At 35.1% G+C, this 16,617-nt stretch overlaps 1 protein-coding gene across 1 annotated transcript in view; it reads right to left on the bottom strand.

The window, feature by feature from the left end:
- SNTG2 (syntrophin gamma 2) overlaps positions 1-16,617 on the bottom strand; it is a 232,263-nt gene that overhangs the window by 14,865 nt on the left and 200,781 nt on the right. The window contains exons 14-15 of the mRNA XM_021392018.1: positions 15,192-15,401; positions 145-237 (exon numbers count right to left, since the gene is read on the bottom strand). Of these exons, the coding sequence (XP_021247693.1) occupies positions 145-237; positions 15,192-15,401 (303 nt within the window). The remainder of the gene's footprint in view (positions 1-144; positions 238-15,191; positions 15,402-16,617) is intronic.

The raw sequence follows: 16,617 nt of genomic DNA, 5'->3' as shown, positions 1-16,617 counted from the left end.
ACTGCACTTCAGTGGAGCAATGTAAACAAAAAGTACAGTATGTTTGAGGAAGAAAAACTCCTCATCAGTATAAAAGATAGGATACTGATAACTTTAAGAACATTGAAATAAAGCAGTTACCTTTTCTTTTATTTTTCCTCTTACCTTTGTTTTACTGTCAAAACAGGTAAATCCCAGAGCAAAGTCGACTGTGAAACACAGAGTATCCCCTTGCCAACTGCACATATACGTTTTAGACTGGAAAAAAAGCATGAATTTTGAGAGAACAACCATCATCTTCACATATCACATAAAAATAATACTTTATGTGATTTCTTTGCATGTGAGAAGACAATCAGCTAACAATACTGGTACTGCTTTATAGTATTATATATTAAAATTGTCAAAAACTTCTGACTAAATTTGTAGCAGGTCTGTGAGCTAGAGAGGAACTGGAGGTCTTTGTACTGAATCACTCTCGGGCAAAATAAAGACTGTATTCTTGGGAACAATCATTATAAAATGCTACATAGAAAAAAGTCAGTGCTTACTATTTCAAAACTTTTGGAGATTTGCTTAGACCTCACCTATGATTCATCACATCATTTCCAGAGCATGTGCAGGCAAAAGTGCCTAAATGTTTAGTGATTGCAATCTAATTGTAACAGACTGAAAAACACCAGCTGATTCTCTTGGCATGCATTTTAAGGCTACCTGGCATCTTTGATGGATTTTGAAAGCATAACAGAATGTGTTTGCTGCTGATGTAATTTGAAAGAGCATGATGAGATTCACATTAAAGTAAATGGTAAAAAGCCATTCAGCAAAACTTCAGTATGAATAGAGATCAGATCCTGCCTTCAGCTTTTCCCCATTTGACCTTACCAGTCATTTAAAATGTTATATATATACACAACCTTGAATTTTATGAAATCTTTGATTTTGTTTTTCCAAGGGAGCATTATTTTGCACTTGATATTTCATATATCACACAGTTGCCTCACCCTTGAACATTTGTTTGCAGGAATTTTTTTATCTGGATAGTTTCTTAAATGCTGAAATAGTATTAACACAAGAATGGCCTGAAGGAAATTGAAAATATAAAAAGAATTGCTTAAGTTGAAAGTTGAGCCATGAAGTTTTTTTTTTAAATTTTGTGTCTAATCTAGAACACTTGTATTTAGTAACTCTGATGGTTTCCTCCTACTGCTTAAAGAAATATTTATAGATATGACCTTTTATAAAGGCTTTTGAAAGGGCTGGGAATTAAATTCATATAGTACTACAGACTAGTATTATAATCAATTGAACAATGACAGATGTAAATTATTTCTGAATAAACTACTTTGCTTATTGGTGTTCAAAGCTCATATTATTTGGCACTAAAAAGACTTCAGTAATCAATAAGCAATTAGAACAGTATTTAAATATTCCCACATACTATTCAATAATCATAAGGTGGTGCTAAGTACCAGTCTCAACTTATTCTCCATTATTTTCCAACTAAAGAGGTTAAAAACAATGGTTTTTGACTCAGCAAAGCAGTTTTGAAAATATATTAAATTAGATTTCCCTAATGAGTAAGCATTCTAATTGCTCAGCCACATATGGTGATTATTAAAACAAACTATTTGTACATAATTACCCTGGAGTATTTTACAAATATTCAATATTTGCAAATATTGGAACTGTTTTAAAAATGATTTGCAGGCAAATACTAAAGACAAACAGTCTGTGCTGCATTTTCACTCTGATAACCATTACAAATAAGTGCATAAGGCTTATACTTATAAAAAAATACTAATAGTTTATTTGTTACAACAGAAGTAGTTTGGGTTTTGCCATACAGGAAAGAGATAGCAGTTATTAAATTTAAAAGCTTGCTTCTGGCATACACTCAATGACTCTGAACAAGTTCTCAGATAGCACTGTTACAAGGATCCCCATCCCTGTTCATTCACACTGATACAGAGCACTATCCTTTCTCATTCTTGCCTTTGCAATAAACTTCCCATACATTTGCAATTACATGATTACCCTTGGTTATCTACAGCAATTGTTTACATAGAAGTTTAACAATAGAAATCTGGGTTTAGCTGTCTTCTTCTGTCCTCTGCAGGTGTATTCAACCAGAGAACTCACAGCTTAAGTAACAGACAAGAAAAACATAGGTTATTTTAAACAATGTTCCTTACTAAATGGAAATACGATCTTTTTCTGAGCTTAGGTCCAATACTGGTTTATCACAGAGCACTTATTCCTACCTCTCCGCAGCAAATTACTGATACAAAGCTCTTGTTTTTAGACTAACTGGAGGTGACTGAGATTCCTGGAGAAGAGTAAGAAGAAGGCTAGGTAGAGCAGAGAGTTTCATACTTTGTGGGAGGTAGGAAAAAGACAGTCATGGAAGCCAAATGATGGGAAAAGAGGTCTCACACCTAGAGGCAAGAGGTGTCAGAATGCCTCAGTACCCTTCTACTGCAGCCTCCAGAACAAAAGGAAGTCCTTATGTTTATTCTAGGGCAAGACTTCAGCCCTCTAAGTTCAGCCCTTCCTGTCACATTAGCTGGACAGCATTTCATCTTTCATCTCCCATTTGTAAAACTGTTGACACCTCCATCCCCCAGCACAACCCTATAGTTGACTAATGTTGCGATGGTTTGGAAACCTAGCACTTTTTTTCTTTTACTGCCCACATCTCCAGAGAGTCAATATCTTTTAATCAATTAATATGACTACATACACATCCTGGAATTTCAGTTAGCACAGAAGGGCTGAGTCAGCTACCTCTTAATGGGGAAAAGAGTGAGACTTCTTTCGTGATTATCTTTCACCAGTTTTTAGAACATGGAGAGGACAGATTGCTTCAGTACTCTAAAACAAAGACTGGTGTAGCATTCCGTGTAACAATGAGAAGAGACTTTTCAAATACATTAGAGGATAGTCCAGTTAATTTCAAAACTGTCTTTTATGATCCATTCCAAAGAGTTTGTGAACAGATCTACTAAGGGAACATGAAGGGCTTTAAATTTGATTCATGAGTGTCAAATCTCCTCTGAATATCTTCAAAACCTGCATGGATGCAATCCTGTGCAAAGTGCTCTAGGTGACCCTGCTTAAGCAGGAGGCTGGATCAAATGGACCAGCGGTCCCTTCCAAACTCAACCATTCTGTGTGTGACTGTGTGTGAACTGAGAGTCATTGACATTGCTCGTGCAAGGGCAACCGTGAGAAAAATTGTTTTTGTGCATTCCTTTTAATGGAGTTTACTTTCATAATTTTAGGGCTGCTGTTCCTCATGATGGAGCATTTCAAAGCTTGTAACTTCAAATTTCAGCAGAAGCCTGGCTACATTTCATTAACTATTGTTATGAACAAAGATAAATTAACTTCTGCTTTAACTATTTTCTGCTGTACCATTCATTCACACACAAAATATTCATTCATTCTGGACTTTGATATATTCTATTCTATTGGTTTTGATCACCAACATCCAGAAAAAAAGTCTTCTATTCTAAATGCATACAAATTTGGCACATACATGATTTTCCTTATTTATTTAAAAAAAATCAAACTAAAAAAGCCTCAAACAAATGGGAAGAAGACAATAACATTACAGTTTGTTGCTTAAACTACACACTTGCCCTGCTGTTCTACCAACTACTTTATAGATAATTATACACATTTGCATTAAGATTGGTTGCAAAGGTTTATTAAATGTAAGTGGGAACATAGACACTATTTCTCAGTATTCTCATGTTGTACAATTCAACATATATTTATTTTATAAAAATAAGCAACAAAAAAAAGAAGACAGCAAAGATTTGGGCAAGAACCATATCCATATCCATATGAAGACAGTATGAACATTTTATATACATACATTACTTATAAATAATTTTATAATTAATTTTAAGTTAAAATGTGCTGTGCTGTGTAGAAATAGTAAGTCATCAATAAAGTAGGAAAATCTCAACAAAACATTTACTTTGCTTAGAGCAAAGTACTTTGCTTTCCAGAGACAAGTCATCCCAATTATATGTAAAATAAACATTACAATTAATGAGAATTCACCTTTATCTGTACAGTAAGAGCAATACATACTCTAGAGAGTATAAAACAGCCATCATCATGTGCTTCTGGTCTTTTTCCTTTTTTATAATTAACTACCAGTCAATGTATATAGAACCCAATAACAATAATTGATGCTGTTAGCGTGGCTTATTTAGTGATGACTCCCAACTCTGATAGAGTTAATGGTAAAGCTCTTTCTAACTATTTAAGATTTGCCTGTTAATGAATGCTGATAAAAATATAATGATCAGCATTATGCAGATCAAAATGAAATTAAAAAAAAAAAAAAACACAACTAGAAATACTCTAAACTAAGCAGTTTTTCCTGATGAGGACGTTGGAATTTTTATTGGCCTATTTTATTGGCCATATTTTATTTGGAGATTAATGTAATAATTGAATTTAATTGTAGAGAGTTTTCCCAAGAAATCAATTACCAGTCAATGTATTAATCTTATTAGCAGAAGACTCCTGTGTTGCCTATTTGTATTGGTAGAATTTTAATACCACCCAAATACCACTGATTCTTTTTCTCTCTGTTTTGAAGACCAAACACAAATTTATGTCATATTTTTTTTAGTCTTTCTATCAGTGTGGATATCTGGAAAGAGCATAAAAGAAAACACTTGCAGTGGCTGTACTGAGAAATAGATCTCAGCCCACATACAGAAAGTATACTAGGAGACTTAGGAAATCAAAGCCCTTAATTTTGAAGACAGGCTGCAAAATAGTGAACAGTGGTTTTGCACAGAATTACCTGTGCTGAGCAGAAGTGCTTTTAAAGATCTTTAAAATTACAAAAAGCTAAATTTAAAATGTATATAATTTGGCTTTCCAGAGTATGAAAACCTCTGATACTTATTTTAGAGAAAAAATATATCATGTATTATCAAAATTAATAGAAAAAGATATTTATAATGTACATTGAATACATTCTCAATCTGAATCCATATCAGAAACTTGAGATGAAATAAAACATTAATCAAAAGCGTGAAAGTTTTCAGAAATTTCATCCAGAACAGATTTTCAAACCTCAGGCATCTTCTTGGTCCACATAACTTTACAAAGGGATCAATGAAATCATTTCTGTGTGTATGCATGAATGAATGAAATCTTAAAAATGCATCAGATTCACTCATTTGGGCATAAGGGATCGATCATGTCACAATGAAAATTTACAGAACTGCAATAATTATGGATAGATACAATTCCGTTTCACTGAAGTAGAACAAATCTAATCAAAAGTGTTCTTAGACACGTCTACAAGATCTGCAGTTAAAATTATGGGAGGAACTGCATCTAAGACCCTGAAATAACTTCTTAAATGTGTTTTTTTTCATGGTTTATTGGGTATTAGTATAAAAGAGTACACTCTCTTGTAATAGACAGTGCTCTAATCTCATAGTTTCAACAAGACGTTGTACATGTGCCTTTTTTTAAACACAGATACATACATGTTCAGCATATATATGTTCAAGACCTGGTACTAAAAGCAAGATTTTTCTAAGAATTCAGATAATGTCTCATTTCAATTTCAAATTAAGCTTCTACTGATTTTGGCAGAAGTAGTGCCAGCTCAGTTGTTAGTGCCTTAGAAAATAACACTTAGTGCTTAATGCATTCCTGTTTTAAATTATGTCCTTCTCAGGACACTGCTATGCTTGGAACTTTTGCATTTAGTTCAGCTATTACAATATGGATCACACTCAATAAAATTACTGCCATACACTAGGTGGTCTAACTGAAATAAAGACCTAGGTTATCTAACTACCGGTAATAGACTGAGCTTCCTCATCTTTGTCATTGAGCAACAGTTTTGTGGTTTTGTAGCATCCGTGGGTTTCTTTTTTTCTCCATAAAATGCTGTTTTCCTACTTAGCGATTGCCTCACAGATATTTTCACATACCAGAAGCAGATTCTCAGTAGTAAACACAGTAATCAGGCTGGAATTATTCGTCTTAGTGGAAATCTACTAGCGGACTTCAGCAAAGGTATTGACTTGTTTTTTTGAGACAGTTGTTTGCTATATATTAAAAGATTTTTCTTTCCTAGTGATTGTAAGTTTCTAAAATGCTACTAATTTTGCAGCTGAGAGACAGTTTTAATTAGAAGTACCTACAAGAGACATTACCAGTTCATTTCTAGAACAACTGAGCAATTCAATTATTCATTAGCAGAACCAAATTAGGTTCTTAATCAACAATGCTTCAATAGGGATTTTGTTTTTCTACCATATTCTTCAAAAAAATATAATACGGGGAGAAAATAGAGAACACTCACTTTTGAAAGCAGAATGTAAGATATAAAAATGCTAAAATCATATTTATTTATAAATTTGAAATTCCCTTACAGTAACTTGAACAGTTTCATTCTTATTCAAGTCTATAATATCCTTTGGAAAACAGTAATAAAATTAGATTACACTACATAACTATTAACTAAATCTCTGTATTTATAAATAAATAAAAATATATTGATGTAAATGTAAGGATTTAGATCAAACTTTTAATATGGATCATTTGTAATTTTAAATATAATACCATTTTTAGAAATGTTGGTGTGGCTTCATGAAAATCAACATTTTATATTTATCATGTTTAAAATATAGAATAGGTAAACAAGATTTTCTTCAATGTCATTGTAGATTAGTAAATTCTTATGAAATGAAATGAAAATGAAAGAGATTTACACAGTGTCTGAATTGCTGAATTATTAATAATTCTTATAAACATAGCAATCATTTTTACAAATATATTTACAACTAATCCATACAATTCTCAGTGTTTTTCTTCAGGTCTTGGAGAATGTGGGTGTTCTTTATTGCATTAGCATGAAAATGAATTTAAATCTAATAGTATTTCTAAAGATGACCAATTAAACTGGAATTGTAACAACCTTTCTGTACGTAATGGAAACAATCTAAAACTTAATTGTGCAATTAAACTGACTGCTTCTGGTAACAAACTGGTAAGTAACTTCTAATGACTGTATGAATCTAACTTAGTCTAACTGCTATCTATTATTTCATTTCAATTTAAAAAACAATATTCAGTTCATTTGTTTGTTTCAGAAATGAGAATGAGCTATCTTTGGAAAATAGTAGATGTTGGCATTTTCGTTATTAAAGGTACTCCTATATCGAAGTCTGCTTCATATATGCTTTGACATCAGAATAAAAAATTAAGATAGCATTGCCAACTGTATTTAACTTTATATATATATCTATTATTTGGATCTCCTGTTTTACTCATCTTCTTAGTTTACCATGAGGAATTAACAGACTCATGAGCTAAAAAAATCAATTATTGCTTATTCAGGCTGCCTGAATTCTGCTACATTTTTTTTTAAATTCAGGTGGACTTCTCTTGCTCAGTCTCAGAAGGTGATTTAGACTACCAATTCTCAAGCACCACTTAATTCCCACATATGACTAGAAACAATTGGCATGCTTCTTTTGATTACAGACCTACTGAGACATTCAAAGTCTTCTATGCATCTGAGAAATTAGCTAGAAGAACCAGGTTAGCTGTGATACAAGGATGAGTGGAAAGATCACTGCCAGTGGGGACATAGACTCTAAGATCTACTCTGATTACATCTAACTTGGGCTATAAGATTAACTCATGATGTCACTGAAGAATGACTAGAAAACACCTCATGTGTAATGTTCCAGCAAGGAGCCCAGGGAACTAAACTTCTTATAGGCTGCCTGGATCCAAACACCACAAGCTTCCTTTCCTTCAGTTTTCTCTAAATCCAAAACCCTCACTCATCAGATTTCTTCACTTCACATGATTAAACAGATTCAGATATATCTGTTTGGAAACTTCCTTGCAACTTGGTCACTATAGAGTGGCAACACAAGGACTACACATCACTGACCAGAGCATTCCACTTTTCCTGTTCTCAGTCACTTGTTGAATGCTGATCTCTAACCATTAACTACTTTATAAAGGTATTCAGCTAAAATATCATTTACCCTAGGAACAACAAATGATTACTGTAGAATCCAACTTGAAGCACAGGTGTATCAAAAGTGGTTCTGACCAGCAGGCATTTTTAAAAACATTAGTCACACATAATAGTTTTCACTTGTTCTTTTATGAAAATATCAGACTATTTGATAAAATGTATTATGAAAGTCTATGGGTATACACTCCTCTTGTGCAATGTATAACCTCATCTAGATCTCAGACTGGCTGGGGTAAAACCTTTGGTCCACAAAATGCTACTAAATGGCATTCCTGTGCCTCTATAATTGTATATTACTTCAGACCAACAATATCATCATTGCTTCACCACAGAGTATTATACTGCAGTATAATTATTAGAATCGCATCCAAATGTTGGTGCATAAAGATATTATTTTGAATATTAACGTCTTTAAGACATTAACATCTTTATCAATGACATAGACCGTAGGATTGAGTGTACCCTCAGCAAGCTTGCTGATGGCACCAAACTAAGGGGTGCAGTTGACACAGTAAAAGGGAGGGACACCATCAAGAGGGACCTGACCACACTCAGAAAGTGGTCACATGAGAATCTAATGAGGTTTAACGAGGTCAAGTGCACACTGGTTGAGGCAATTCCAGATATCAGTACAGACTGGGAGAGGAACTCCCTGACAGCAGCCCTGCTGAGAAGGACTTCAGAGTCCAGATGGACGAAAAGCTGGACATAAGCCAGCAGTGTGCTCTTGCATCCCAGAAGGCCAACAGTACCCTAGACTGCATCAAAAGCGGAGAGGCCAGCAGGGAGATTGTTCCCCTCAACTCTGCCCTTTTGAGGCCCCATCTGGAGTACTGAGTCCAGGCCTGGGGCCCCCAGCACAAGAAGGATGCAGAGCTGTTCGAGTGCATCCAGAGGAGGACCATGAAGATGGTCAGAGGGCTGGAGGACCTCTCTTAGGAAGAAAGGTTGAGGGAGCAGGGCTTGTTTAGCTTGGAGAAGAGAAGGGTGTGGGGAGACCACTGTAGGTTCATTTTGAGTCTCTCTGGAGTTGATCCAAATATGGAATCTAACTATCCATAAAATTTGGGGAAACTGCAGTTTTTTTAACTGTTAGTGCAGTTCTGCATAGTTCCTTCTTTTTCATCTCTCACAACTATCAGTGACTTTACACATAAAAAGAAGTAGGTGATTTGAAATGTAAGCATTACTTTTCAAAAAATTATTGCTTCTGGAAGATTAGGACATATTACATATGCCTATAATCACTATTATATTGGTATTAAATACAGTGAAGAGATATTCTGAAAAAAACACTGCTTTCCTGAAAAGGTTGTTGAAATCGGTTCCGTATATTTTCAACTAGCTCTAGTGAACCTTCTCAAAGTGTTTTTAACACAAATATGCATGTAAAATTAGGTAATGGAACAAAACAAACAGCAGTAGTTTGTAGGAATTAGAAGACTGCACATATTAGTTCCTCATTTATACAATAAACAGTATGTGTTTCATGGGAAGCAATTTGGGTTAGAAATGACTTAAAACCAATGAACTGATAAAATCATTGACAAGGTAATACAAAGAAACTTTAAAAGATGAATAGAAGAGAGCATATTAAAAAGTACCCTTAACCAGACTCATAAACAGAAGCAGTTAATTAAGCAAAAAGAGAAGCAGCTGAGGAAATGATATTGTATAAACAATTTTTCAAGATAATTAGAGGATTTTTTTCTTTGTTTGTTTTGCTTTGCTTTAACCATCAATGAAATAGTTGTAGATTCATCATCCTTAAGAATATATAGTGAATGGAGAAAAATGTTAAATCATTGAGCAGGAAGCTCATGAACTAATGATATTGTGATACATGCTACTTTCATGCCTGTCATCTTTCCTAACTGTGGAATGCTGCTCATAATCACAGATGAAAATATAGATTGGCATAACAGACCACTATTGAAATAGAATTCACTGTTGCTTACAGAACAGAAAAATAATTGATTAATTGCATTTGTTTTAACCATTGCTGCTTTTAAAAATAATTTTACTTATGGAGTTTTAGCAAAATAATATTTTTAGAAAGAAAACTGAAAGCTTCATGTAGGAATCTTACAGCAATGAAGCTCTAGGTTTGTTTGCACAACATAATCAGCAACCATTTCTGAGTCCCAAAGAGCTAGTCCGACTTACATGTTCAACATTAGGAACCTCACTACGAAGAACAATCTGTTACTAACTGTTAGGAAAAAAGTGTTAAAAATGCATACAAAAAAAAAAAAAAAAAAAAGATGAAACATCCAGGGAAATAAATACATGTTAGCTCAACTATTAAGAGTGAAAAAAACATGTCATACATTTATGCTTCTTATACAGATTTTGGATTTCCAAACGTTATTAACATGACATGGATTTAAGTGAAATATTACATCATTTACAAGAAAAATGTTTATTGTTTTATTTTTAGTGTATTTATCTGACAGGAGGGATCTGTATCATTCCAGAAACACGATTACACCTCATATCCCTTATGTATGGGGATACACTCACACTCCTGTCCTCAACTAATGCATGCCTATCTTGATGTGTCAAAGAATTAGTAAGAAAACTAGTAAAAGTTTTACTTTTTTTTATTTTTGAAGACTACCAAAAAAAAAAAATTGAAAAAAGAAAAATGACATCTGACAGTCATTAATTGTTCTATCACTGTTGAGGATGTTCCAGCTAAGACAAGGAGGCTTGCTTGCTGGGATTTGTGAGAGAGAACTGAATTTCTAGTTGTGATTGAGAGAACTTCACAACCTACCTTTATCCACTGCAAGCTGATTTTTTATCACCAACCTCCAGAAAATAGTTCTTAACAGCCACTTTTCTGCCTTCCAACTTCCTGTTTCCCTACTTCTGCTGCATTTCAAATAACCCCATCTGTCCAAGTTATGCCATCAATTACAATATTCTTTCTAGGAAGAACATACAGATATCACTAGCACAAGGATTTAAAAGAACTTTACCTGCTATCACTGTCTGCAAATAGATTAATTTACTTATGGTAACTTAATTTCACAGTTTTGTGGTAGGCTCCTGTTCGTAAGTATTTGCAGCTTGAAATATGGCTTTAAGATAGCTGAAGGGAAGTGATATTGTGAGCGGAATTTCTTCCTGCTTTATTGCGTTCTTCCTGACATTTAAAACAGCTATTTAAAAAAAAAAAAAGTTTAAAATATCATACGTTTGAACATATTGTAGAACCTTAAGATTTCTTTTCAGAAACTAAGGACAGGTTAACCTCAGAAATACTATTTTTTATGAAAATATCAAAAAAAAAAAGTACATGTAGAGGAGACAGTTAATAGCTCCACCAAAGACAAAATTCTAGAGGCCCTAAAGAGCTAACAGCATGAAGCCACATTTAAACAACAACGGCTGAAACGACACAGTGACTTTCGACTGCCACCATGAATCTTGCCCAATCATTTATGAATAAAAATGAATTTCTTACTGCAACTATGGTCCTTATCCAAAAGAAAGAATTTTTATGGACAATTTAACCTACAGGTTACAACAATTAATTTCCTGAATACTGAAATGTCAGTTCTTTCTCTGTGGCTGGGATTAATCTATGTAATGTTGAATTGCAGCTCATTCATGCTGCTCTTCACATCTATCAGAAAATCAGGACATGCAGAATTTATGTTTTGAAGGAAGAAAAAGAATAACTGAGTCAGAAAGATTTTCCACTGCTGGAAAGTAACCACACCACTTTATATTCTGCTGACACTAAGGTTTTCAGCAAATTTGAATGTATACAACCGAGGAAGAGAAAATTAATATGAGAACACACACATGGAGACTTAAGCATTGTAACCATGATTTTAATTGAATGCCTCTAATGGCGGTTTCAAATAGGTTCAACCATGGCTGAAAGAAATATTAATGTCTTTAGTAGCTATTGGTCTAGCAGTTTGTTGGATTAAAATGACAAATGGTCATTGCATAAGCAAACAAACATCTCTAAATTTGAGGTTGTTAGAATGCAATAGAACAAGTTTTAAGATTTAGCAGTAAACTCTTCAGAAACTAAATCAGCGACAGAACAAGTTAATCTCCACACTAGTTGCACTTAGTTTTTATGATGTATTATCTCCTTTTATATACATGATAAGTAGGATAATTTATATGCTGTTCAAAGAGAGGTATCATAATTATTTGAAGATTTCATGTAAGAAAATATTTTATGCATACTCAGCATTACAAATCCCTCCTTGATGCCCAGCAATTTTTCAGGAAGAATCCTTGATTTTTTTCTTTGAAGAACTGTATTCCTTTTCAGAAGAGCAGAAGAGACAGTATCACCATAACGAAATCTTTTTTGTTACGCCATCAGTCCAAAGAGACAATTGGAAGTGTTCTAAGAGAGAGCTTGCAACCCTCCTTAGGATCCCAGCGACTTGGAAATTTAGAAAAGCTGATTCAACAACTGTGCTAGGAGTCCTGTTTCTTGAATGCGGTGCTAATGCAATGCTGGGATCAACTGCTCTTTCTTGTGTAAACATCTTTAGGTTGTCTGGGTGCCTATCAGTCAGCATATATCAAATCAAGCTTTCATTTGTGCTAAATAATGTAAATATGTTTATGATTGGAGAAGGCCTATACTCTTAATCCATATTTTCTTAAACCACGGGTCTCATTTGCTTGAATCCATATTCAGCAAATAAATTAGTTATGTAATAGTACAGAGGTGCTTTGGATTACAGCTTAACTCAAAATCAATAGATCTTCTCTGTCCTCATACCACAAAATACTTTCTTTAGAATAAAATGTTTATGAGGGCTGCTCCAAAAGAAATGCCTCCTATTCTATTAAGTTGCCCCATGATGTCAGAGGCAGATGATGGTGGTATTTCAGTAGAAATTGAACTTTCCCATCAATATTCTGTTTCATTTTGTTGCCATGTGACAGATGGCAGAGCAGCAGAGGGGCAGTCTCACATGGAAGTGTGTAAGAAGCAAAGGTGCGAAATTGAATTCCCCCACGAGGAAAAGACTTCACATTCAGCAACTCTTACTGAATGTTTCTGGAGAGCAAACAATGGATGTGAGCACAGTGAGGTGGTGGCTGTGTGTTTCAGCAGTGGTGATATTGACAGTGGGTCACCTCTGCTGGTGAAGACTTGTACAAGTGTGGCATGCAGGTTCTTGTTCATTGCTAGTGAAAATGCATAGCTGCTGGTGGTGACCATGTTAAAAACATCAGTGTTTTGTAGCTGAGAATTTGCTCTATCAAGTAGTGTTATTGAGCTCTTTGTATCTGTTGTAGTTGGAGTGATCTAAGCACTTTAGGATGAGCATAATCATTCCTGGGCCGTAGTGACCATGCTGCGGTTGAGGCCATGATCTCAACAGCCTGGCAAAGAGCAGAGTCAGGACTCTTCAGGAGAAAGAACTTCCAGCTTAAGGAATTATGATTTAAGGAATTACTGGATGGGATCCACCGGGAAACTTTCCTTAGGGATATAGGAATGGAGCAGCTCTGGTAGCTCTTTAAGGAAACCCTTCTGAGAGCACAAGAGCTCTCCATCCCCCAGCATAAGAGGCAGGAAATCAGAATGGTTGAGCAAGGACCTGCTGGCTAAATTGAAGGATAAGAAGGGAATACAGAGGCAGAGTAAACAGGGATATGTGGCCTGGGATGAATACAGAGATGCCATCTGGACATGCAGAGGTGGGATCAGGAAAGCCAAGGTATAGATGGAACTGCACTTGGCGAGGGATGTGAAAAATAACAAGGGATTCTGTAGGTATATTGGTCAGAAGAGACAGGCAAAGGTGAGTGTACCCCTCTGAGAAATCAGAAGGGAGAACTGGCTTCAACAGATATGGAAAAAGCCGATTTGTCTCAGTCTTCACTGGCAGTCAGGCTTCCCACACCTCTCACATGTCTGAACTTCTAGGTGGGGCTCAGAGGAAGAAAATCCCTCTCAAGAGCAGATAAAGTTAGAGACTGCCTCATAAGACTGAATGTGTACAAGTCTATGGGACTGGCTACATATTAGAAGGAAATTCTTTACTCAGAGGGTGGGGTGAGGCACTGGTACAGGCTGCCCAGAGAAGCTGCTGATGCCCCATCCCTGGCAGTGTTCAAGGCCAGGTTGGATAGGGCCCTGAGCAGCCTGATCTAGTGGGTGGCAACCCTGCTCATGGCAGGGGGTTAGGAATTAGATGTCCTTTAAGGTCCTTTCCAATGCAAGCCGTTCTATAATTCTATGATGTGACTTTCTTATCTCGCTGATCCTACCTCACTCATTCTAATGGAAGTATAGTCAGCATCATGCTTATAGACACACATTTATACAGCTATACCAGCTATATTAATGTTAAACATCAAACTATCTGAAAAGGAGTGCACCCTCAGGTCTAAAAAATAATTGGCTTTACAGAATTCTACTAGGCAGTAGAAAGTGAAAATCCACAGTTTCATTTGAAGAATTTAAGAATTAATGTGACTAACTTTCCTCTTTTACTCTGATTGTGCTGGAACGGGCTGCCCAGGGAGGTGGTGGAGTCACCGTCCCTGGAGGTGTTCAAGAAACGTTTAGATATAGCGTTGAGAGACACGGTTTAGTGGGGTTATTGGTGGTAGGTGGATGGTTGGACTAGGTGATCTTGTAGGTCTTTTCCAACCTAGCTAATTCTGTGATTCTATGATGCTATGATTCTTCAAATTTTTCCAGCGTTAACGAAGTCAGCCCTAATTTTCAATTAACAACATAAAAGCAAACTATCGATTTTTTGAAAATAGAATTATAAAGCAAAGTAGCATTTATTTCAGGCAAGTGGAAATAAGCTTTATGGAAGAAAATGTTTCAAGTAATATTCAGAATGTCCAAAACAAATTTATTTCAGTAGTAAAATGTATCAATTTCCAGTTTTTGTAATCAAGGTCAACTCATACACTTGAAAATTCTAATTTTCAAACATTATATGCTCACAGATTGTTATTACATGGGCACGGGCAGATAAATATTGCTGTGAAAAAGCTTTCAGAACCCTTCTGTGCATGAAAATGTATTCAGATCCTCATTAATGGAGCACATCTATCTCATGCAATTACTGAACATATAAATTATCTAAATATATTTCATACTTATTTTACTGAAAAAATGGCTCCAGGATTTAAATTATTAATTACTTACCCCAGTTCTCTGAACTTCCAAGAAAATTGCTCTTTGAAATGATTTCTCCCAAACTGCCAACTCGCTGCCCAGCTCTACATTGAAATAATGACTCTTGCCATGTCCAACCATAACATTGAAACAATACGGCCTGTGGTCTTCAAAATCGAAGTCCTGATGAATACCAAAATACAAGTTTGCTTGTAGCCAGCAATCATCAGCAAGCCAGAGCTGAAAGACATGTTTCAGTATGTGATTCTTCTTCTAGCAAAACAGTTAAAGCAACATTGTCTTTTGTAAGCAGTGGGTACTTGGATATGTTACATTATTATATTAATAATTATCTTGAAGAAACATTCTGACAATTAGGCAATATTTGCAAACTCTCTCATTGCTTCTTATTCACTTTACGTTGTATCATTTAATCTAAGCTACTTCTGTAGTTCAAAATTACTGTCAAACTCATCTAAGCAACACATACACAATTCAAAAGGAGTTTGTACAATATACTGTTTACAGTGAAAAGGAAGGAAATTTCTTAATTGTTGGAATAGACTTCAAGAGCTGTCTGTCAGTCTCACAGATGAGTATAACTACTGCATTCTAACTGGATTTCAATCTCCTACGCACCCAAGAATGTAGTACTCTACTAAGCACACAAGGGATCATTCAGGAAATGCTGATGTGAGCTTTCAAATAGCCCCTAATAGCTTCCAGTGCTGCTCTGCAACTACAAGGGAAGTGAAATGAGGCCCTGCCTTTATCTTCAGGATGAAGAAGATGAGAAATTTCACATTAGTTTTTCATCATAACAAATATCTTCGTAAAAGAAGGTTTTGTAACTGAAAACAAATTCTCACAAGAAACTTCCCTAATATTTCAAGTGACTAGCATAGAGAAAAGCAAAACTAAATTAAAAGCTTTTACAGTTGAATACTTTCAATGACTGATTTTCTAAATTATCGTTTGTTTCTGTTTTGTTTTGTTTTTAAATTTCTATTTATCAGGGCCTTTTCCTGTCTCCACTTCTCTATGATGACATGGAGCAGAAAAGATTGAAATATCATGAAGGAATTTACAAATAGAATCTTACTTCTCATCTTGTAAAGTCACTTGCAATCAGAATTTTATTTCTCTAGCACTCCACATTAAGTTTGGGAGAGCTGACTCAGGTCAAGCAGATGTGAGGTAAAAGCAGTAATGCTGGAGTGGACATAGCTGGCTTTGAAAAGATCAGAATGTAGCTCTGTATTGGCACCTAAGTCCTAGAATCTCATAGTCAAAGATTCTTTAGATTTCAAATTTATTTTTTCCAAGGGTTCTAATAGTATATCATAGCCTACCGAAGCTGAAAAATTCCGTGTACATAAAAACAAGCAAACTGGGATTTGAGCATCCAAACGTAGCCTAAAATACTTTGGTATATGTAAGACAAATGTTTAAAAGA

This window comes from Numida meleagris, chromosome 3, assembly GCF_002078875.1.
Source record: "Numida meleagris isolate 19003 breed g44 Domestic line chromosome 3, NumMel1.0, whole genome shotgun sequence".
NCBI classification, from domain to species: Eukaryota; Metazoa; Chordata; class Aves; order Galliformes; family Numididae; genus Numida; species Numida meleagris.
Note: the sequence above shows the minus strand (reverse complement) of the source record. Positions and strands in the feature narration are given on the sequence as shown.